Genomic DNA, 22,520 nt, shown 5'->3' on the forward strand with positions numbered 1-22,520 from the left:
GGGGGACGGGGACGGGGGGTGGAACGGGAAATAAAAAGACAGATTTGAAAAGCTGCATTTCAGCTGCAGTTTGTTACCCAGCTCTGTAACCGGAGAGGAGCCGGGAGCGGTGTGACGGCCGGGCCAGGCTCCCAGCACGGCTCCGCTGCCCTCCGGCCGCGAAGGGGCTGTCAGGGGCCGCGGCCGGCGCTGGGAGGCCCCTGCCCTCCCTTTATGGGGCCCTGCAACACCAGCAATCCCACCCAGTGATTTACCCGCTCCCTTCGGAGGCGAGGGGAAGACGTGGCGGGAGGCGGGGAAGGGCCCCGGAGCTGCGATGCCTTAAGCGAGCGGTCACGCCGAGAGGCGCGGAACAAATTTCCCCTCCCCAGGAGACGTGACGGCCAAATTTCCCCGTGCCCGTGAGAGCCCGAGGGAGGGAGAAGGGCCGGCTGCCACCGGCACCGCCGGCGGGGCTCAGAGCCGCCCCGGGGCTGGGCGCGCTGGGCTGGGCACGTCGCAGCCCTCTTCCAAAAAACCCCAGCGGGTCATGCCCGTCCTCCCGGCCAGGCGGACACGACGGCAGCGAGAGTCCAGTCAGCCCCCGAGGCCTCCTTGCAGGGAGCCGGAGAGCCGGGGGGACGGATCCGGGGCAGGCGGCGAGGGGGCGTGCCCCCACTTAATTCATTAAAATGTGTCGGAGAGCGTGGGAAAGACGGGAGCTTTTCTTCCCAGCGCAGAGCCGCAGCGAAAGGCGTGCGAGGGAGAGCGCCCTCCCCGCCCGGCTCCCCGGAGCCGGAGGAAGCGCGGAGGTTTCCTCCGCCGCTGGCCACGCCGGCGCTTCGCCTCCGGGCTGTTTGGCAAAGCGGCTGTCAGAGCCCCGACGGGGAAAGCCGGGGCTCGGCCAGTGCCGCCTGCCCCACCGCGGAGATGTGGGGTGCGGGGATGCAGGGAGCCCAGCCGGGGCTGTGGCTGCTGCGTGGGAACAGCCTCCCTTGTGCGGATTCACCTCTGGGGACAAGAAAGGGGATCCCTGTGGGGATGAGGTGGGGAAGAGGTCGAGGGGGGTCTCAGGGGACACCTGTCTTCCCTGTGGTCTGAGAGCTGCACAAGCAGGGGCGTGGCCATGGGACTGGCCTCATGCTCTCCCCATGGACATGTCACACACCAGGAGCCTTCGGTGGCACCCAGACTGTGCCTGGGTGGGCTGGGACCTTGCCAGCCCTTCAGGCAGAGCTCCTGAGGCCAGAGCTGGGGGTTTGCAAGGGAAACCTCATGCTCTTGCAGTGAAGACGTGTGGGTGCCCTGTCTCCTCTGCAGGGAGCACAGCACCACAAGGAAAGCTCTCATGAGTGGTTTGGGAAGTTCTGTGGACAAGGGCATCCTCCTGGGACTCCCACACCACAGGGGCCACTGCAGGAACATGGTCTGGGGACTGCCACTTCCCACGGATGTCACTGTAGATGCTGTTCTGCATGGTCCCTCCCAGCCTGGAACAAACAGGGTTTAAAACCTGAGTGAGACTCATAACACTACACGTCGTTATTGTCCTCTGGGGAGCACACAGGCAGGGGTGTCCCTGGGCTGGAGGATGTGGTGCTGTGCTGTACAGTTTGGGTTATCTTACTGCAGCTTGGCCTTTAACCACTCCAGTGCCCTGTCTTGTTAGTCCTTATCCTGCTGGAAATGCTGCAGCTCTTCTGAGGTAGCCTATGGTCTTGGTGTCTGACAGCACAAAAATGCTCCAGGAGCAAAAGGCCACCAGCTGGGACATATTTGGAGCTGGAGAATTCCTGCCTGGTGCCACAGGCAGGGATCTCGAGCTACACCAGTGTCTCAGCACTGCCAGGCCATGCCGAGGCATCCCCTTGAGTGATGTCCCTGTGGGATTGAGCACACGTTCTCCAAACTGCCATGGCTCCAACCTGTGTTCTGCTACACTGACACCATCACGTTCCCCTGACCTGGTGTGCTGGCAGCTGCTTGTGGAGCTTCTGGTCCTGGAAAACTGGCACATGGAAGGACCATATCTTCACTTTGCAGGTGCTGATAGAGTTGGTTGGAGACACAGACCTTGGTTTTATGTGCCCTGGACCAGCCTTCCTGCCTTTGGGCCATAATTATTTTATCCTGGATCATCTGAATGAGCTCTAGGAATGAATCCAGTGTCAGTGCAGGGTTTTGGTGCCAGGAAATTGCCATCTCTTGAGACACATGGTTCTTGGGGCCACTTACCACAGAATCACAGACTGGTTTGGGTTGGAAGTGATCTTTAAAACTCATCACACCCCCTTCCACGGGCAGGGACACCTTCCACTATCCCAGGCTGCTCCAAGCCCTGTCCAACCTGGCTTTGGACACTTCTAGTGATCCAGGGGCAACCTCTGGGCAATCTGGTTGCACCACCACGTGGTTGCACTGCATGGCCACTCCTTTGTGGGTGACTGCGGGATGGGGCTATGTCACCCCACTGCTCCCACTGCACAGTTCCCCCAGAAGACTCATTACAGCCCACCAGGACTGGACTCTGTACGTGCTGACTGCTCTGTGGGGACAGCCCTGGGATCTAAGCAGGCTTGGGGGTGACACGGCCACAGTCCCCATGGGACACACGCCTGGTGAGTAATAGAAGTTCATTTGCCTAAGGGTCATGCCCACATATTGGCAGGTTGATGGGAAAGGTCTGGTCCCAGGCTATTCCCCAGGGAGCAAATGTCCCCTGATTGATGCAGATGTCTCTCCTCCATGGGACATCTCTCTCCTCTCCCCTCACTGTGAGCAGTGACCCTGCCCTGTGGCAGCAGAATTCCCGTGGTGTGGGGCAGCACAAGGGCTGGAGCTCACAGCCAGCTCGGGCTGGATCTGTATCCAAAACCACACAGGTTTGTTTGAAAATGGCAGCCAAGCAACTGGGAGCTCAATTGGAGCATCCAGCTGGAAGAGCGGCTCCAGGATGAGGATGGGCAGTGATACAGCCCGTCCTCCTCCTCCTCCCGTGCCTTGCTGGCTGCCTTAGGGACCAACCAGCCCTAGTTCAAGGCACAAAGTCATGCCAGGGAACACTGAGCTGATTTCTGTGAGCCGGTCAAATATGTGGTGAGGTTTCCGCTCCAGATTACAGGAGGAAGGAAGTTTGCTCGGAAGGGGATGGGGATAAGGTGGGGGAGAAGGGAGGGAAGTGCATTCCTGCCTGATGAGGAACAATGTTGATATATTCATTTGTAAACTAAAGCTGGCCTGAGTGTCAAACACCTTGTCCCCGTCAAACTCTGAAGGATGTGTGGGAGTACACAAGGAGAGGAGAGGAACTGTCTGACATCCGATGCAGCGTGTGGTTTCCCAGGGCTGAGGGATAGACGCTGCTCAGCCAGATCTCATTCATGATAAAGAGCAATAAAAACCTTCCTCAGTGCTGTTTTATCCCAGGGTCCCCTCACACATCCTGTCACGCAAAGGCAGGAGCTGAGCACAGGTGAAGCAGATCCAGGGGCTCTGGAGTGGGCAGCCCACCCAGAGCACTCATCCCTGCCACAGCACTGCTGGAGCTGCCCTTCCCATGCAGGATCAAACGGCTCCATAAAACCAAGGAGGGCTCATTACTGCCCTAATAAATGCTAAACACTAGTATGACACAGACAATGGGATTTTGTAATTATTTTTTTTTTAAGCAGCCAGATAAGGAAACAATATTGTAGGCTGATTAGAAAACTGCTTTAATTCCCTTTGATATGCATCCACCATTCAAAACTGGACAATTTATTACCTCCTGGATGCTCCTCAAGGCTAATCTGATGTGGAATTTGCTGTTGGCCGTGTCTATGATTGGAGATGACCTTGCTGCATACTTCCTACCACAGCACCACCTCCTGTGGGCAGCAGAAAGGAAGAGGTGCTGTGCTGGGTCCCAGCCACTGCTCCTGTCTCCAGGAGCTGGACAGAATCCTCTAGGAGCTGTTTTGTGCCATGTCCACAGGTACACACCACTTGCTGGATTCTGCCCTGGGTTGGTGTCCTAGAACAAGTCCCAGCCATGGGACCCTGCCCTAGCACAGCCCTGACTGTAAGCACAAGAGCTCACCCCTAAACTGGGAGAGCTCTCAAGCAGATAAAATCCTGGAGTTGACCAGGAGGTGACCCTACTGTCCCCAGGGATCAGAGGGAAAGGCACCTTCTAGGCAGCTGTCCCCAGGTGAGGGACAGGGCCATGTGTCCCCATCTCGTGTGAGCTCCCCTCCACAGCAGAAGCAGTGGCAGACTAATGTGAAACCACAGCTCTGGAAAACCCAGCAAGCAAAGGCCAGAAGTGCCCAGGAATGGTCAGATGTGCATGTGGCTCAGCAGCTTCCTCTAAACAGGACCTGGAAAGGTTAATCCCATTTTGGAGAGTTTTATTTCATGGCATGACCAAGCAGAACACACTGTGGGGGCCAGCAGTTGGAGGCTCTGCATCATTCCTGCTTTGCCTCATCCCCAGTTTTTGCCCTCCCAGAAGAAACCCCGAAGAAGCAGGATGCTGACACAAGGATGAGTCTGTGTGGAGCCTGAGGGGCTTGGGCTGCTCAGTGCCCCGTACTGGCAGTGTGGGAATGGTTGCCTTTTAGGGTCACTTGTACCAATTAATGCTCAGGCATTAATATTGTGGATCTTATGGAAAAGTAGAATATTTAAAATGGAAAAATGATGTGTTTCTTTTATTAAAGCATTGAACCAGAGGGTGAGATATCCCTGGGAGGAAGGAGGCCCTGGCACCATGTGGCCAGGACCTTTGGCAGAGGGAAAATGAGTCCTGCACTGCAGCATGAGCAGCATGAGGTGCATGAGCAGGTGCTTTGCTAGCTCATAAATGTCACACCTCAGCCAAGAGCTCCTCAGGCCCTCTCAAATAACAGCAGGGCCTGGCAGTTAAAACAGATTAGAGGAGGAATTTTGCAGATGCTCCTCTGTTCAGGATGGAATGGTGTGAGCCTGGCCATGGATCAGGAGGCACTGGACAGCAGCCCCCTGGAGCTGCAGGACCTGGCTGGGATCTCCATGGTGAGATGCAGCCTCCTCTGGCCAGTCCCACCACAGATGGCAGTTCCTGGTATTAGTGGGCCCACACCATATTGCCTCTCCTGTGCACCCTGCACAGAGCCTGGCACGGGGCTCTGCTGAGGCGCCTCCCCAGGGCAGGAGGAGGCTGGCAGCTCTGGCACCAGTGGAACCCCCCCAGGACCAGCCTGGCCCTGCTGGGACATCCCAGGCTGCAGCACAGGGGGTGCAGGTGCCACTGGGCATTGTGGTGCACCCAGAGATTTCCCTGAGCCCAGCAATGCTCAGCCTCCCCAGACCTCCACTCCTGCGCCCACCAGCTGCCTCCAAGGAGTGCTGGGAGCACAGGGTCAGGGTGAGAGGATGCTGGGGATGGGTTGAGGCTTGGCACATGTCCCACAGGCTGGGAGTGCTCAGGATGCTCTCTGCCCTGTGCTGCTGTTGGGGATGCAGCTCCTGCTCCCCATGAGTGAGTGGGCAGAGGGGCACTGGGGTGTGTGGGTGTGGTGGGATTGGCACTGCTGGGGCGGTGCTTTTGTTCAGCAGAGCCCTCCCACCATCTCACCATGTGTAATTTGGAGAGGAGCAGAAATAAAGCAAAGGGTCCATTCTTCAGCCACCTCTGCTTTAATGATCTCATAGAGGCCATGTATTTTTGGGCTGTTGCAAACCACTGGTGCACCTGTGACAGTGCTCTCCATGATGGATCCCAAAATGAGAGCTCCTACCTCCCCACTTTCAGACTCTCTCTGGAAACCCAGGACCCAAAATCTGCTGAGGTTCCCCAGGCAGTCCCAGTTCCCCTGTGGAGCCCCCGTGCTTCTCCTCAGCTCAGCTCAGCTCAGCTCAGCTCAGCTCAGCTCATAGATGCTCTGTGTGTCCCTAGAGGCCACAAGAACATCCTCAAACTGGGACACAATGTGTCCAAAATGGGATCCTTCCCAAAACACTTTCCCACAGCAGGTGCAGCAGTAGAAGTCGGTGAGCTCTGCTCTGTCCAGCACCCCGGGGGGGATAGCAGTGACCTGCAGGACCGTGTCTCCTGCCAGCACCGGGGCTGCCCCGCACTGCTCCATCCCCTCTGCCCGCTCGCTGTGTGGGGTGCAGCCAGGATGGGCTGTGTCACAGACTGGCCCAGTGGCACTGCAGCTCTGGCTCCCTGGGCAGCCTGTGGAGAGAGGAGACAGCAGATAAACCACCAGTCACTGGTGTGATGAGTGGAATCTGTGCTTAACCACGTGAGCGACCTTGTCATCGCTGCAGGGATCCAGGCTCTGTCCTGCATCCCAGGGAGCAGCATCTCCTCAGCTCAGGAGAAGGTGGTTGGTCACCACATCCAGCAGCTGCCTGCCCTAAGCATGGCACCCGTGCAGCCACTTGCTCCCCTGCAGCCTCCTGGCACCTCCTGAGTTCCTTCGCTGTGTCTTGGGGTCTGTTCCAGTCTGGGTAATGGCTCCAGTGCTGCTGCTGTTCTGGGGGCGCTGGTTTTGCCCCCAGGTCACAGGTCAGGCCGGGCTGCCCTGGGAGGGGGCTGTGCCCCCACCCCCGGCTGCGTTATGGGGCAGACAAGCAGCAGGGAAACCCCCACTGCAGTTTAACCAAACCGCCACCGCGATCAGCTGCTCACGAGTGCCCGAGCCTGCCCGCGGACACGGGGCTTTGGGCCCCATCCCCAGTGTGTGACCCCCCCAGGTACCCTGGGCAAGGGGCACGGTGACAGGGGCCGCGTCCCCCGGCTGTCCCGCACGGCCCGGCCCGGGGGCTCGCACACGGCGGGGGCACGGCCGCGCTCCGGGTCCGGGCGGCGGAGGGCGAGGGCTGAGCTGCCTCCCATCCATCAGGGAGCCTGGCAGCCGGGAACAGGCTGCAGTTGTTGCTGCGGGATGTCCCCGTTTTGGCAGGGGGATCTGTTCTGCTCAGGCACCAATTAAGACAACAAAAGGCATCCGGCATCGCTCTAGCGACACTTCTGGGGTGTCCACCCGACCCTTTTCAGAATCATAGGGACCCTGTCAGGAGCCAGCTGGGACAGAGAGGGACACCAGCATTCCCAGCTGGTCCTTCCCTGCATTCCAGAGCCGCCAGGAGGTGGGACATGCTGGGGATTACCGTGGGGGAACGCACGGCTGGGAACAGCCCTGAAGCGGCCATCCCATCCTGGGAGAGCTGTCCTGTCCTGGCAGAGTCACCCCTCAGCTGTGCAGCGGGGTCTGGGCCTGCCCATCGCACGAGCAGAAAGAGCCACAGCCCGGGGGAGGTGTGGAAGGATCAGCTCACACCAGCCCCTGGTTCAGGGGGGTTCCCCAGACCCCCCCCTCCCCAAACCTTCCACACCTCCCTAGGACAGATTACCAGCCCGAGCCGCTGGGGCACGGTCACCCCCAGTTCCCAGCACACCATCAGCCATGCCCAGGGTCATGGCTGTCACTGCGGATGTTCTCACGGGGGACTTGCAGGCCAGCCCTTCACCCCCACATTGCCCAGCAGCAGCACTAGTTTGGGGTTTGCTGCCACAGCACAAAGGGAAGCAGCCCCAAGCCCCAACTGAGACACTGGGCAAGAGCTGGGTTCACCAGGGCTGTGCCCTGAACAAGTGCCCCATGGCCTCACTCATGGATGGGCCTTTCCTTCACCCCCTGTATCTGCTTTGGACAGACATTTATCCTTAAAGGGAAAACAGTGACCTCAATTTCCCATTTTCTCCAATTTCTGGCAAGTGTTGAAACACCCAGGTTGCTCTCGGGAGATTCCTGAGCCACCCAGAGCAGGGATGTGGAGGAGGAGTCCATTTCCCAGGGGTTTCTCCAGGATAAAGCCGGCCAGCGGGTGGCAGATCCCCAAGGCAAGAACAGCGGCTCTGTCCTCACCCTGTTCCCACCCTCCTCTGCCCTGTGCCACTTTTGTGTTTGGTGGTATGGGGTGGCCTCAGCCTGGGCACCCTTTTTTCTCCTATCCTCTCTGCTCTCGAGCACCAGACCCTGAAGGGAGGGACATCAACCTTGGGTGGGACTTTTAGATCCAATGTGATGGAAATGACACTGACAGCATGCAGCACCCCTGGCCAACAGCTTTTCCCATCATGGACCCTAAAATTTCCCTGGCCAGAACATGGTACTAGCACACTGACAGGACACTCACATTCCGTGTGCCTGCAGGGATACTGAGTAATTTGCTCTCTCTTCCATCACGCTCCCTCCACTGTCCTGCTGCTGGTGGGCAAAGCCAATGGCAAACCCCTCCTTCCCTGCACAGGGGGATGGGAAACCTCCAGCTCCCCCAAACACTCCAATCCCACCCCCTGGGCTCGTGGGAAAAAGGCAGGCAGGGAGGGAAAGTTCATCCCTTAAAAGCCTGAGGAGAGAAAGGCCGTGATGGTCACCCTGTAGTTTTGCCTTTGCTTGCACCAGCCCCCTCCTAATTGTGGCTCTTCAAAGGGTTGAAAATGCTACATCACTTCAAAGTGACCATTTCTGAATGGGAGCTTGTAAAACCCCTTCTCCCCCTCCCACCAAATTCTTCCCAGGGCTTTTGAAGATGCCTGTGCTCCCCTCACCGACAGGGTGAAAGGGCCACCAGGCGCCAGGCACAGGATGCCAGCCGGGCACGCGGGAAAACTGACCTGGGAAAGGCTGGATCCCCCCAGAAAAACAGGGGTTTGCAGGGGGAAGGTGGGAGGGGCTTGAGGGAGAGTTTTTTCTTCCCTTTCAGACAGGCAGAGGCCTCCCCAGTGGAGCCACGGCTCTCTTGGGACTGCATCCCAGCTTGCCTGGATGCTGCACAGCCCGGAGTTACACCAGAGATGGAGCAAAAGGCATGTGTAGGGGGCATGGGGCCACAGGGAGCCCAGGGTATCTTTCCAGTGTGCCGGGAGCTTGTCAGATCTGTGGCTTCCAGAGCTCTGAGAGGTTCACACCAAAGGCTGGATTCCCACCCCATCCCCGTGGAGGAGAAAAAGAAAGCAATTCCTTACCAAATTGATTCGAAACACTTCTTGGGAACTAATAATCCCATTATAAAACATCTTGAAAATAAAAACCCCTTTGCCTTTCACTCACCTCTCCTCCTCTTGGCTGGGTCACCCTGGGGATGATAGAGCCTGGGTGAGGGGCTGAGCCCTGCAGCCCCCAGCTCCCCAAAGCTGAGCAGCCGCACATGAGTGCTGCAGGGTTCCATGGGCAGCAAGCTGTCCCCCAGCACTGTCCCCAGCTGGGCAGTGCTCAGCACAAGAGCCATCTCCTCCTGGCCTCGCACGTGCTTCCCACTCACAGCTCCTGCCCACCCCTGCTCACCTGTGGGAATTAATCCCACGGGAACAGCAAATCCTGCTGCTCTTCCCGCCGTGACGTCTCACCACCAGCAAATGCTGCCATGTCCAGGGGAGAGGGGATGCTGCAGCAGCCCTATTCTGCTTATTTCTGCTTATTTCCTGAGCTAAGCAGGGCCACTCTCAGCGGTGGGATCCCACCTCTGCGCACACTTGTCACCTCTGCAGCAGCCCTGCTTTGTGCTCAAGCCCCTGCTGTATGCCCCAGGGTGGGGTGGCCCCATGATTCATGAGGTGGGTGCAGCAGGAGCTCCCCAGCCTGGATTGGATCTCCTTCTTTCAGCCCCCAGTCACCAGCACCAAGACAGCGGGGCAGACCCATGCCAGAGGCCCATCCCACACCCTGGGCACTGAACAGGCTCTGGGCAGTCCAAAGGACCAGCAGTCCCTTCACCTGGGGGGACATGGCAGCATCTGGGACCCACAGCCACCGGGATCACTTTGGTAGTCCCACAAAAACCCTGAACTATTGCCACAGGGAGGCTGTGGGGGCACAGTGACTTGTCCCGAGATAGGGGCAAGACAGGAGCTGCAGCTTCCTGTGCCTCACTGCAAGGTCCTGCTCAGGGATGTGGGGTTGAGCCCAATGGGATGGACAGGGGACAGGACAGGGGCTGCCACTGCGGGCAAGGGCAAACACATTCCCCCACACAGAGGGGCTCTTAGTGGGGGTCACAATGAAAGGCCACCGTGATGGTGACACTGGTGACCTGTAGTCCCTCCAGCCTATTGTGTCAGCTGCAATGCTGGAATGCTGGCTCAGCACTACTGAGACAGCACCGGGACTTCCACAGCAGGACAGGGGGGCACAGCAGGGCTTGGAAAGACGGGACAGAGCAGGATCAGGGCAATCCTCTTTTGAACCTGTGCCCATTCTCCTTTCCCAGACCAGACAACTGTGATTTGGCTGGAAACAGCCTGTCCCCAGGGTGGTAGCCAACAACTTCCCAGGGAGCCAGGTACTTCTGCCCAAAATCCTGCCCCATGGGCCCTGTTTCTAGCCCAGGTCCCTCTGTGTCACCCCTGCCTGAACCAAGGCCTTGGGGCAAGGAGCTGGGTACCTGTCCCAGCTGGCTCAGGCAAGCACCTGGCAGCGCCCGCTGCCTCTGGAGAGGCTGTGGGTGCAGCAGCCCTGTGCCAGCCCCGAGCCCTGCGCCCGCCACAGCCAGAGCCATCACAACGGAGTGCGGGGCAGCCAGGGCTGGGGGCTGGGGAGAAAGCTCGCAGCTTGGTCGAGGCTTTGCACAAGGCTGAACACAGACCTGGGAGCATTCTTGGAGTACAAAGGTGCATGGGAAACCTCGGCCTCGGTGAGAGATCAGCCTGATAAGAGGAGTTACGAGCCTGAGAAATGTGCTGATTGCAGGGCACTGAAGATGCCTGGTTATCTTTTCCTCCTCGATAAGGCAGATAAGCAAAGGACAAAGGACCTGGGATTGTGCAACCTGGGCTGCAGCACCCTGGCCGTGATCTTAAGATGTTCCCAGGGTGGAGGAGGGAGGATGAGCTCAAGCAAGAGGCAGCTCCAGCTGCTCTGATCTCCCCGTGCCGCTGTGAAGAGAACCCTGCCAGCCCCTGTAGCCAGTGCTGGGCAGGAGCACGCAGTGGTCCCTGGCTCTGAAGGGCCCCCAGCTTCTTCTGGGGCACAGTGCCCCTGTCAGCAGGCACAGCAGAGCTCTGCAAACCAGCACACACAACAATATCACCGGGTCCCAGCCCTGCCCTGCTTTTCCATATGAGCAAGTGAATTCCACTGAAGAGTGAAAGCTGGCAGAGCACGACCCAGCTGAGCCTGGGAGGTGTTTCTGGCTGGTCTCACCACTGTAGCCCCCGGTCCCAGCCCTACCCTGCTTGGACACGTGAAGATGCTCCTGTTATTCTGTTGCATCCTGGAGAAGAGAGAGCCTAAATGCACGGGGTGGCTGAAGGGGGCAGGGGATTCCCTGGATCCAGGGATGCAACCCCTGGGGAACTCATCCCCTCCCATGCAGAAGTATTCAGAGCAGCCCAAGACAATGGGGGTGCCTTGGCCCCACAAACGGAGTTTGGTACAAAGCAGTGAGGATCCATGGGTGCAAGAACACTTCTGGGACAGCACAAGGATCTATCTCACACCTTTCCCAAGGCAAGGAAACAAGTGTGACGCTCACAGCAAAGCCAAATACTGTAGATCAGGGAAGCCTTCAGCCGTAGGGTTTGGGCATGTAGGAGGCTCTTCCTGCCGTCCATCAGAGCTCCTGGCTAAGGGGAGTGGGTCCCACCAGCCCATGCACTCAGCTGCCCCAGTGTGGTGGCTGTAGAACAGGGACTGTCCTGCTGCCACCCCAGCCCTCCCCACACTGTGGCCTGCACCTCTTCCTCCCGCCTGCCTTGAGCCATCTCTGCTGGCTTTTCCCCAGGCTTGGGATGGAGCCGAGGGCTGAGAAGGGAAAGAAACCCCAAGTCACTTCTCAGGCTGGCAGGGGCAAGGTGGGTGCCCCAGCTGCCCGATGCCATCCTGCCACGCAGTGCAGGGACACTCCGGCTGCTCCTCCAGCCACCGCTGGGGCCATCGGGGACTTATCCTGCACCTCTGTCCAGAGCCCCAGCGCTGGCAGCTGGGCAGGGAGGGTGCCCACCCAGCATGGGAGTGGAGGCTGCACCCTGCCTGGTCAGCACCACAGACCCAAGGGCATCGGGATCCATTGTTTTCATCTTTTGCAGCACATTTTAGATGTGAGGGGAGATTTTGCAATTAAATTTGCCTCCTCTGTTTGGCAGCTCCCAACCCGATGGAATGTGCTACATCCTCGCCTTTCCCAGAGACCAGATTTCATCTGGCAGAGCACCCACCGAGCTCTGGGGCCCCATGCCAGCTGGTTTTACTGCACTGACTAAGCAAGAGTTCCCCATACCAGACGAGAGCCTGTGACACAGCCCATTCCCCTGGGTCACTTGGGAGCCACAATCTGTCACTACCTCCAGTGAGGACTTGCCTGTGCCCCCTGGTGACCCCAGAGCCCTGCTCCCCTCTCTGCCCCTCTCTGCCCCAAGCACCTGAGCTGCTCAGAGCATCCCACTGGGAAATCACAGGGCAAAGCTGTTTGGGCTTGAAACTATTTGCAGCAAAATTTGCAGACGTATTTGTCAAAACCCTCATGCAGGAAAAAATGTGGCTGTGTCAAGGATTATGTTCCCTAAAACCTATGAAAGTCCTAGCTCCAAGTAAGAGTGAGCTATTACAGGATGAATAATTGGCCTTTCATCACTTTGAAGCCCTGCTATAAAAATCCAGGAACCAAATTAAGCAGCACTGGCTACAGCTGGACCCCAGGACTTGGGAGCACCTGGGCCAGACACAGACTTGTGCTGAGAAGTGGTCCTGAAGGATCTGTCCCCATCACCCATCTGCCCCAGCAGCCACCAGCTCCTCCCTGGAGAGGTGAGGCCCCCCATGGCAGGAGGTTCCCTCCTTGCCTGGAAGCAGGAACAGGGAAAAGGCATTTTCTTGCCAAGCAGCAGCACCTGGCCATGGTCTGGGCCATGCACAGGGGTGTGACAGGAACAACATGGCCTGGGCTGGAGTCATGGGACAGGGGACAGCCCTGGTGTAGGGCTGTGGGTGCTGAACATACCCATGCCATGTGTTGGGCCATGACAAGGGCAGAGCAGGTCCTGCCACCAACTTCTTCAGCAGGAAAATATAAAGGAAATCAGGGAACAGGTGAGATCTTTCTTATTGACCCACTTCTGTGGCTGCCCAGCCTGTTCCAATGCCACCACTGTCCCCATTAAGCGTTGACAGAACACTGTCAGCACACTCTTCCTACTTGTCTTCCTGAATATCTGACCCAAGGTGGGACATTTTGGGGCAACCTAGTTAAGCTCACACTTGCAATCTCTGCTTGCAATCCCTGCAGCTCCTAGCAAAATGCAAACAGAAATGGAACCCCCAGGATGGGGCCAGGGCCCTGGGTCACAGGGGACTCTGCTGGCAAGTCTCCAGCCCTGCTGTGCCCACCAGTCTGGCAATCACAGCTTCTGTCTCATGTCTCCACCAACCCTCTGGGGATGCTGTGGCACCTTTGGCCACTGCAGGGGTCCCACCTGCTCCTTCCCCATGAGCCCCCCAGGGACATGGGGGACCCAGCAGGAGACTGCACGGCCCGATGGGGACACGGGGTGTTGCAGATGGAGTGTAAAGAGTAGAGCAAGGTGGTCCCTGAAAGAGTCTGTGCGGGGGAGCCACGGTGCTGTGTTAGACCCTCCCAGCTCCATCAACCTCATCCCGAAGGGGGAAGGGGAAACGGCTCCCTCTGAACACAAACCACAGCATTTCTATTTCCCATACTCTGAAACTGGCTGAACTGGCCCGTCTGGTTGCTGGGTACACACGCAGAGAGTGCCCTCACCAGAGAAACCGCTGGGGAGGATGTCCCGGCCTCTGGGGAAGAACAGCACTCCCAGGCTGCCAGCACCATGGGAAAAGCCTCCCCACCACGTTCCTCACCCCCAGAGCCACACGTGCAGCTCCCAGCAAAGCCACAGCCGGCCAGGAGCGCCCAGCAGCTGCCACTTCCCTCTGCTCCCTGCCGTCAGCAGACAGGGAAGTGATGCACCAAAGGGCGGGGGCAGAGCCCGGGCTGGGTTGGAGCAGCAACAGGGGCACATCCCCGTTCTGGTGTGCCTGCCATGGGTGTCGTTTGCCACCAAAATGTGTTTCCCTGTGGGGAGGAGTGTGTGGGTCAATGCAGTTTGGAGTATGGAGGAGCCTTCTCTCCCCCGAGCCCGCTGGAGCCTGGCTGGGCAGGCGGCACTGACTCACCTCCCTGCAGCCTGACCTAATTCAAGAGGCACTGGGCAGGTGAGGAAGGCACTGGGCAGGTGAGGAAGGCACTGTGAGCAGCTCCAGCCATGAGGCATTTCACCACCCAAGCTGAGTTTTTCACGTTCAGGTGATGAAGGCCTCAGGCTGTCACTTGAGCTACTGCTGGCATGTCACCAACTCCCCGGGCTGGGCAATCCCAAGCACGACCCTGTGCCTTGCAGGGCAGGACAGGGCAGCCAGGGCAGACATAAACCGGACCTGAAAGAGCTCTGTGGGTCTGCACCTTGTGGCAGGTTGATGGCAGGGCACTCCAATCCCCCTCTGAGAAACCCCCAGGCCCAGGGGGATGGTCCCGCTCTGTCCAGGGCAGTGAGTCCCAGGGAAGGAGCACCCACCCACTCACCTGCACTGTGCTCCCCTGACACTTGTCTGCTGCTCTCCACCAGCTGCTTCATACTCTCCCGTGAGACCTTCAGGTACTTGTTGCAATTGCACACCTGAGAGAAGAGAGAGGGGAAGGTCAGTGAGATGGCCATCGTGCTCCCTGGGCACCTCCTGCCTGCCCAGGGCACAAACCCATGCTGGGCACCCCGGCACAGGCTGGGCAGTCCCCATCACATGCACCACAGCAGGGAAACCAGGGCAAGGCCCGTCCCACTGAGCAGGGACAGGCACAAGCACCAGCCACAAGCCCAAGAACCCCCTCCAGAGGTGCTCCCTCTGTGTGTGCTCAGCCACGTGTCCAGCCAGGCTGCCAGTGCTGCTGCCCACCCTGGCTCCCCGGCCAGAACACACCAGCAACGAGGCTGCCTTAAAGCATCAAGCAGACACGCAAAGTCTCGGCTGTGGCTTCAAGATTTGATCTCTCTTTTCTGACAGAGGCTGGGGATGATGGCTGAACAAAACACTCTGGGCTCTCATTTGGCTCTGCTTGGCTTGTCTCTGCTGCAGCATTGTCAACACTGAGTCACACTTTCTACCCCACCTTTTGTTTGCCAAAATGTACCCAGACAGGTCTCTGAGTGCCCACATGTGCCAGGTGCTGGACCCCAAAGAGCTCCCTAAATCTTGCTGCTGATGAGCTCCCAGGGATGGTGCCTGGGGCTAAGCACAGGGTGCAGCTGGCAGCCAAACACACTTGCCCAGAGTGAGCAGCACTAAAGCTCCCTGGGAGCACTGCAGGCTCCCTGACACCTTCCCTCTCCTCTCCCCTCCATCCTGGGCCGGGAGCTGGTTGTTGGGATGTGCCACAACACCTTTTGTCAGCTGCTTGTTTTTAGAGGCTGTTTTCTGCACACTGCACCCAAGGCAAGGAGGGAGAGAGGTGAGCAACTTCACTAACCAGAACAAGTCAGTTCCCTGCCAGGGGCTTTGCTCCAGAGCCTGTTGAAACCAGAAAGGTTTTTCCAGCTCCCAGCCAGGCCCTGGTGCGGGCTGGCAGGCACTCTGCTGGTTTGGGGCTGGAGCAGTGCTGGGCTCATGGCACGGGGCAGTGATGGCCCTGCTCCCACACAGCTGCCTGCAGGAGGAATGGGGCAGGGTGATTTGTTTGGAAATGAGCTTGCCACCATGTCCTGGCTCTGCCTTGCAGCACGAGGTGATTCCCACTGGCAGCGTCCACAAAACCAGCACACACTCCCCGTCTATCCCCATCCCAGCACACATCCCCCAGCCTTTTGGCCAGAAAGACACCTGGGCTTAGTTCCCTGAGGCCCCACTTCTCCAGCCCTGCAGAGCAGCAGCATGGTCAGACAGACAGAGATGGACAAGGGGTGATCTTGGAAGCACCCAAATGACATGGAAAACACTACATCGCTTTTAAAAGGGGATTTTGCGGCAATCCTCTGACTTGCACAGCAGCATTGGGGAACAACCTGTCGAGCAACTGGGGACAGAGCCCTGCACTGCTCCTTGCTCATGCTGGGGACAAGATGAGAGCATTGATATAACGGAGGGCTGAGCATGTCCCCCTGCCCTGAGCAGGGCAAAGCCCTCCTTGGTCTCACCCTCAAACCCAGGGACCAGGGAAATGCATCTGTGTGAAAGCCCAGGGAAGCAGAATGATGCTGTGATTTGTGGGAACACGAATTTCTGCAGAGTCTGACCAGACATTGGACAGTCCCTTTGAGGCCTGAGGACATCCCAGCTTGCACAGGCTGGACCTAGAGCCGAGATGCCACCCCCAACAGGCACCCACACCCTCACAGGGATCTGTGGGATTGCAGCAGGCAGGCAGAAGGGACGGGCAGCTGCTGGGAACATGTGCTGGTCCCACTCCCCATGATGGTGACAATGGGCTGCATGCTGGAGAGGGACGTGGAGCCTGGAGGGGTGGGGGATGGTACCTCTTGGGCATGGTGGCAGCACTGGAGAGTCAGAGGTTTCCAGGAAGCTCCCAGACCAGCTGTCCATTGAACTGCCAGCCAGGAGGGCGCAGCAGGGCCCAAGGACACCCTCCTCCCCTGCCCTCCCTAGTGGCATGGACATGCAGGGGCTCCTCTGCCCTCTGTCACACACCAGATCCCCCAGGATGCCTAACCCTGGCAGCTTGGAGCCCACCAGCTTCTCGAGCAGCAGTACGAGCACGCTGGGCACAGGCTTCTTGTCCCGCTTGGGTGCACAGAGCGACCTTGCATGAATTTCTCTGCTTCTCTAAAATTCATGACTGCTGTGAATTAGGGGCAGTTCACTCCCTGAGCCAGGAATGCCCAGCAGCACAGGGGTATCCTGGCATTCCACACTCTCTGAGGCTGCTGGGTGCTGCCAAGAGGCTCTTTGCCCTATGCCACCCCATAGCCTCTGGGCCTTCACCACCTTCAGCTTCCCAAAAATAGAGTACGAGCTCAGGAGCCAGATAAGACACTTAAGCAGCAGCGCCAATTAGCTGTAATAAAAAAATTGCAATTAAATTTTTTTAATGCCTTGCCAAAATGAGCCAAAAGAGACGAAGTGAGTGGGGAAGGCTGCCACTTCCACAGGCTGGGCTGCACAGCTGCTTTGCAGGGACCAGTGGTGGCCTCAGGCTTGATGTTTGGCTCCTGGGGTTGTGGAACAGTTTTTTGTGTGGATCTTTTGTGTATAGGGTAGGGAAGCGGGAAGCCTCTCTGCTGGAGAAGGGATGATTTTTTCTTCTCAGAAAAGTTTGGTTTCTACACACCCATCATGGGAGGATTAGTTGTGGCCCCAAAAATCTTCATGAGATGAATCAGCAGGAGATGGTGGCACCTTGGAACACTGCCTGGGGTGCAACTGCTGTGAGCAGCGGCCATGACCTGACAGAGAAGGGTTTGGCATCTCTGTCACATCTCGGGGTCCCCCCAGCCCCTGTGCCAGGCTCGGGGTGGGGGTGGCAGCTTCTGCTCACGCCCCAGTCCTGCCTGGGGGCTGATGTGCCGGGCGGGCTGAATGCAGGGCCTCCTGCCTGGCCTCAGAGATGAGGAAAGGGCAGAGTCCAGCTTGGGAGGAGGGGACTGGGGGGTTGCAGCTGCCACAGGCTCCTGAGTGCCACCCCGTGCGGTGACACTGGTGTCCCTGTGCACAGCAGGGCGCCCGGTGCCCCGGGGCGGCGGGGGCAGGGCAGCAGCGGGCACACCTCGGAGGAGGAGCAGCCCTGCCTTTCTCACGCTGGGGCAGCCCGTGCCAGCACATGCTTAGTCACTGGTAAATCCCAGCCGAGATCTGCTCTGCCCTCTGTGAAATGGATCTTGGCTGCACCCCCGCTGAAGCAATCCCGGCGCTCGGGAGCCATGGCGGGCGCGCTTTCCCACGGCAGCCCGGCCCCCGGCTGCCCGTGTGAATCAGCCCGGCCCGCTGCCCCTGCTCGGCGCACGGCAGCGCGGCCGACCGGCGTGTCCCTGCTGCGAGGCGCTCGGCAGCGGGGGTGATGGAGCTGCTGCTGCGGAATTCAGGCTCCCTGCCTGGCCCGGGGGACACGATGCGACACCTCCCCTGCGTGCCCCGGCTCTGCTGCCGCATCCGTGGCAAGGACGAGGAGCAGGTGCAGCTCAGAGGAAGCCGCGGTCCCCGCTGCATCCCCTCACCGTTGTCCCCTCTCCCTGTGCCCGTCTGTGCATCGTGGCAAGGTGCTGCACCTCGTGTAGGGCACTGTCACTCCCACACCCGTGTGCTCCTCCCCAGGACCTCAGGCCAGCATCCAGGGGGGCACTGCAGCCCAGCCAGCTCTGTAGGCTGGCCTTCTAACCAGGGGATTAGAAGGAGTGATGCCATTGCACTGAGACTGTGGTGTTATCGCTGGTGTGGATCTGTGGTCCCTGAGCCCGGTGAGGTGCTTGTCCCCAGCCCCAGTAGCTTGAGCCCCCCTGCACTGAGGCTCTCCCTGCCTGGGGCACCAAGAAGGACAAGGCAGGTGAAACGTCCTTTTGCAATGCTGGCAGCCCAGCTGGCGCCCTGTTTTTGTTTAGGATGATCCCTGCCTCTCCCAGCCCTCCTGGCTGGGGATTTCAGCAGCAGTGACGCATGAACCTCCCAGGACTCGAGCAACTGGATGCTTGAGCCTGGAGCTCCAGGGCCATCTCAGCATCCCATCCTCTTTCTGCACCTCCACCCATGGAGCTGAGAAGCTGAAAGAAAACTCAAGTTCAGCAGATAACAGGAGCCAAACCTTCGGCGACTCCAAAAGGGCTGCAGAAGTCAGTGTGAGCTTGGCTAAGGCTGGCAGCATGAGCTCAGGTGGACGTAGGCTGGTACCCAAAACACCTGGAAAATGAGCAGTTCAGACAGCACTAGAGTCAGTTTTGCTCCTTCCTTCCTAAAAGCTGCATCTCCAAAGTGCTTTGAGTTACCTTGGTGATGCTGACCTCTGCCCAGAGGAGCCACCCTGGAACAGCCTCTGGGCCTTAGGGCTCCTTCCACCTGCTCTGCTGACAAACGTCACAGGCCAACGTCACTGAGGGATCTCCTTGGCAGGGGTTTTACCAGTGAGAGCTCTCTGCCTGGAGAGCTCCTGGCTTGGGAAATCCTCAGTGTAAAGGATCCAGCCTGCTGTAAAGGAAAACAGTGCCCGGTGTGAACTCTTTGGGGCAATTCAGGGCAGCTCATGTCAGGGCAATTCCTTGGGTGTCTTCTGCTCCCTGTGTCATGGAACTACTCAACAGCCACCTGCAGTGATATCTCTTTTCCTACTCACCACCTACCCTCTCCTCTTTCTCCCTCTCTCCAAGATGGCTATCACCTGGTGAAAGGGCTACTCCTCCAGACGGAGGTTGCAACTCTCCCTTTGGTTGTGAAAGCACAGCCCTTGAGAATCCAGGAGTTTCTTTCAGGGACTTATCGAGAGTTGAAACCTCCCCAGATTGCAGGATGCCCCAGGCTCGGCACAGGCTGCCCTCTATTACCTCCAAGGCCGGGAATTATGGATCTGCCTCCGCACACCTCCTGCCTACAACCCAAAGCAGAGTGCCCAGCAAGGTGGGAGATGGTGGGAAGGGCAGTGAAAGAAAACCAGGTAACAACCCAGCAGAAGTGAAGCAGAGGTCAGGAGCTGACCATGCCCATCTGCCCACGTGTCTGTTTTCTCACATTTTTCCCAAGTGACTTCAGCTGCCCTTGCTGCACCCACAGCTTTGACCTTCAGACACTCTCCTCTTCCTCCAGCAATGCTCTACCCTGTGGCACCTTCGAGGTCCTTGCCCAAAGAGCAGAAACTCAGCAATTCAGCCTACTGGAGATCTCCACACCCTGTGGGTTCAAAGGCCACCTCTGGGTGCAGTGCTGGGGACAGCCATCTCTCCAAGGGGATTCTCAGAGATCAGCTGGCTGGGCTATGTCTCTTCCCCTTCATGCCAAGAGCTTTCTTCACTGATCTTCTGATCACCAGTGCCTGGGAATCATAAAGGTGCACGTTGCTGCTCCTGCTCTGTTGCATTGGTCCAGTTCCTGTCCTTGGGTACCAGCAAACTCCCCAGCAGGAGATGCTGGGTGTGTCAGCCTGGTACTTCCAGAGAGCAAAGGCGCTCTCTGCACACAACAGGCCTGAGTGCCCACAGCACCCGGGCAGCCCTTCCTGCCGGGCCGGGAGTTGGGCTGTGATGCTCCCACATGGAAATGCAGCCTGGGCATCCTCCGCCAAACCTGCCTGCACATCCAGCAGCAGGGATTTCATGGCCATCTGGGCTCAGTAACCTGCTGCCAGTGGAAACACAGGGCTGCCAGTGGGATCCTGGCACCAGGGGCCGTTTGGTTCACAAAGAGGGAAGGGCTCTGTTTATTGAATCATTAACATCACTTCCCTCACTGCCAGCCAGGTACTCCGAGAGGTCTCTTAGGCAAGTGCTGACCTAGCCCAACCCTGCTAAGCTGGTAAGATGACATGGATCCCATGCCAGCCTGGTACTGCTTTCCCACTGCTTTCTCTGCTCCCGCTTTGCTATTAGTCATCCATTTCTGGAAGGTTTCTCATGCATAATAAAGTGTTTCAACACTTGCATAAGCCAATTCTTCTCATCAGGAGTGACCTGCTGCATTTCCCAACACTTTCCCTAGGCAGTTCTTCCAACTGCCACGAAATATGGAGTTAAAACATGAAGTTTTCTATCCCCCTCGAGGCAAAAGGTGTGGGAAATCAAACAGATAAGAATGCCTTTAATTAGTATCATTTGCATAAGCTCTGGGAAAGGCTCACCTGACAGCTCCAAGGGCCTTGCTTGTCTGGGAGCATCAGCCATGGCTAAAATGGGCAGATTAGCAGAGTTCCTCTGACTGGGGAGATAGTGAGAGTCAGGGTGATAGAGCCCTGGAGGCTCCATAGGTACCCCAGCTCCTACTGGCTCCTCCGTGGAGCACCCCAGCTCCCACTGCCTCCTTGTCTGTGCAGCCCAGATGCTGCTGGCTCCCTTTCAGGTCCCCCCAGCTCCCACTGGATTCTTGGCAGGGCACCCCCTTCTCCATTTCCACCTCCCAGTTTGCAGCTGCTCTGGGCAAAGAGGTGACTCGTGGGCTGGGGTGAAGGGCAGGGATGGGAAGAGAGGAGAGGAAGCACAGGCACATCCCTGGATAAGGGGCTCGGCATGCAGCAGGGATGGGAGCAGGCCGTGTGGGCTCTGCTCTTCTCTCCCTCGCTGCACTCACGCTCCCTGGAGCGCAGACGCTGCTGGTCCCCAACCACAAACCCCATCCCCTGCCGTCACTGCCGGGGGTGACAACCAAAGCCCTTTTCAGTGCCTCAAGGCCTTTGCAGTGATGAGAATCTCACCCCACACTACACCTAAACCCACATGCAAAGCTGAATTTCCCAGAGGAAAAAAATATTATGCTCAACCCGCCTCCTGCTGCACACATCCCCCCTTGGATCCCTCCAGTTGCCTCTCAGCTGCCTCAAGTCTCACTTGCTTATCTTCCCTTCCAGCTGGTCTGGGCACCCCAAAAAGCTGAAGCTGCCACAGCACCCTTGACCCAGCCTTCACTGTAGCTGTGAGCCCTGTTTATTCAGCACCCAGCACATGGGTGCTGCTCCGGGACAGGCTCCTGGCGAGTTTAATAACAAAGCAAACTTGTAATAACTGCCTCCTAGTGAGGTTACGCAGCATCCCTGAAGACTTGGTTTAGGGTGAGCTCTGTGCCAGGAGCTGCCGGGGCTGAGGTGTGAGCTGTCCCTTCCCACCCCACTGACTGCGGTGCCTCGGCTCCTCCAGCCCTACATCAGCACCTTCCTGCCTTGTAAATGTGCTTTATATCCAACCCTGGGGTGAAGGTTAGCCCCTCCTGTGTCATGCAATTCCAGGACACCCACCTCCTGCTCCAGTCTGCTCCAGAGCCTGTGCCACAGCAGGAGAAGGGTTAATTTACCCAGCTCCCTGCAATGCAGCTCATTGCTGCTCCTCTGTATCAAGCTACTGAGTTTTATCCAGCTGGAGGTGAGAGCTCTGCTCTTGGTCAGAGGATTCCAGAGGCTGATGAACCTCAGGGCTGGGAAAAAAGCTCTAATCAAGTTCTGGAATTTCCCAGCACTGGAAACAGAGTGAGGGTCTACATCCTGGCAGCTCATATACCAAAACTAAAATGCAGGTGGAAATCTGGCTACCAAGCAACCCCAGACCTTCAGGAGCAACATGTTTTGGCACCAGAAATGGAAGAGGTCATTCAGATACATTTTCTGCCCTTGAGAGTCAGAGCCCTGGAAACTGCAAAGGGACGAAGCTTTTCTCTGTCTAGAGGATCCCCGTGCTCAGGTCACTGACAGTCAGGCACCAGCACTGCTCATCCTCCCCCGAGGGTTCACTGGCTGAGCTGTGAGCTGGGTTCCTGCCTGAGCTGGGCCCCAGGAATCCCCAGGGCAGCCCATGAAGCCTCTTCCCTGCTGCACCTTCCCCTGAACATGCAGCCAAGCTGGGGGCTGTGTCCTCTGCTCCTGGGGCTGGACAA

The 22,520-nt window shown here is 58.1% G+C and overlaps 1 protein-coding gene across 8 annotated transcripts in view; it reads right to left on the reverse strand.

The window, feature by feature from the left end:
• Positions 1-5,616: 5,616 nt before the first annotated feature.
• Positions 5,617-22,520, reverse strand: part of EXD3 (exonuclease 3'-5' domain containing 3) — a 248,383-nt gene continuing 231,479 nt past the window's right edge. For 6 of the 8 annotated variants that reach the window (XM_041474913.1, XM_041474915.1, XM_041474912.1 and 3 more), the window contains 2 exons: positions 14,545-14,638; positions 5,617-6,178 (listed from right to left, as the gene is read on the reverse strand). In XM_041474913.1, the coding sequence (XP_041330847.1) occupies positions 5,862-6,178; positions 14,545-14,638 (411 nt within the window). In that variant the 3' untranslated portion in view covers positions 5,617-5,861. The remainder of the gene's footprint in view (positions 6,179-14,544; positions 14,639-22,520) is intronic. The other 2 variants (XR_005955746.1, XR_005955745.1) reach the window with 2 other exon arrangements.

Source organism: Pyrgilauda ruficollis, unplaced genomic scaffold, assembly GCF_017590135.1.
Source record: "Pyrgilauda ruficollis isolate IOZ18807 unplaced genomic scaffold, ASM1759013v1 scaffold34, whole genome shotgun sequence".
In the NCBI taxonomy this organism is placed as follows: domain Eukaryota; kingdom Metazoa; phylum Chordata; class Aves; order Passeriformes; family Passeridae; genus Pyrgilauda; species Pyrgilauda ruficollis.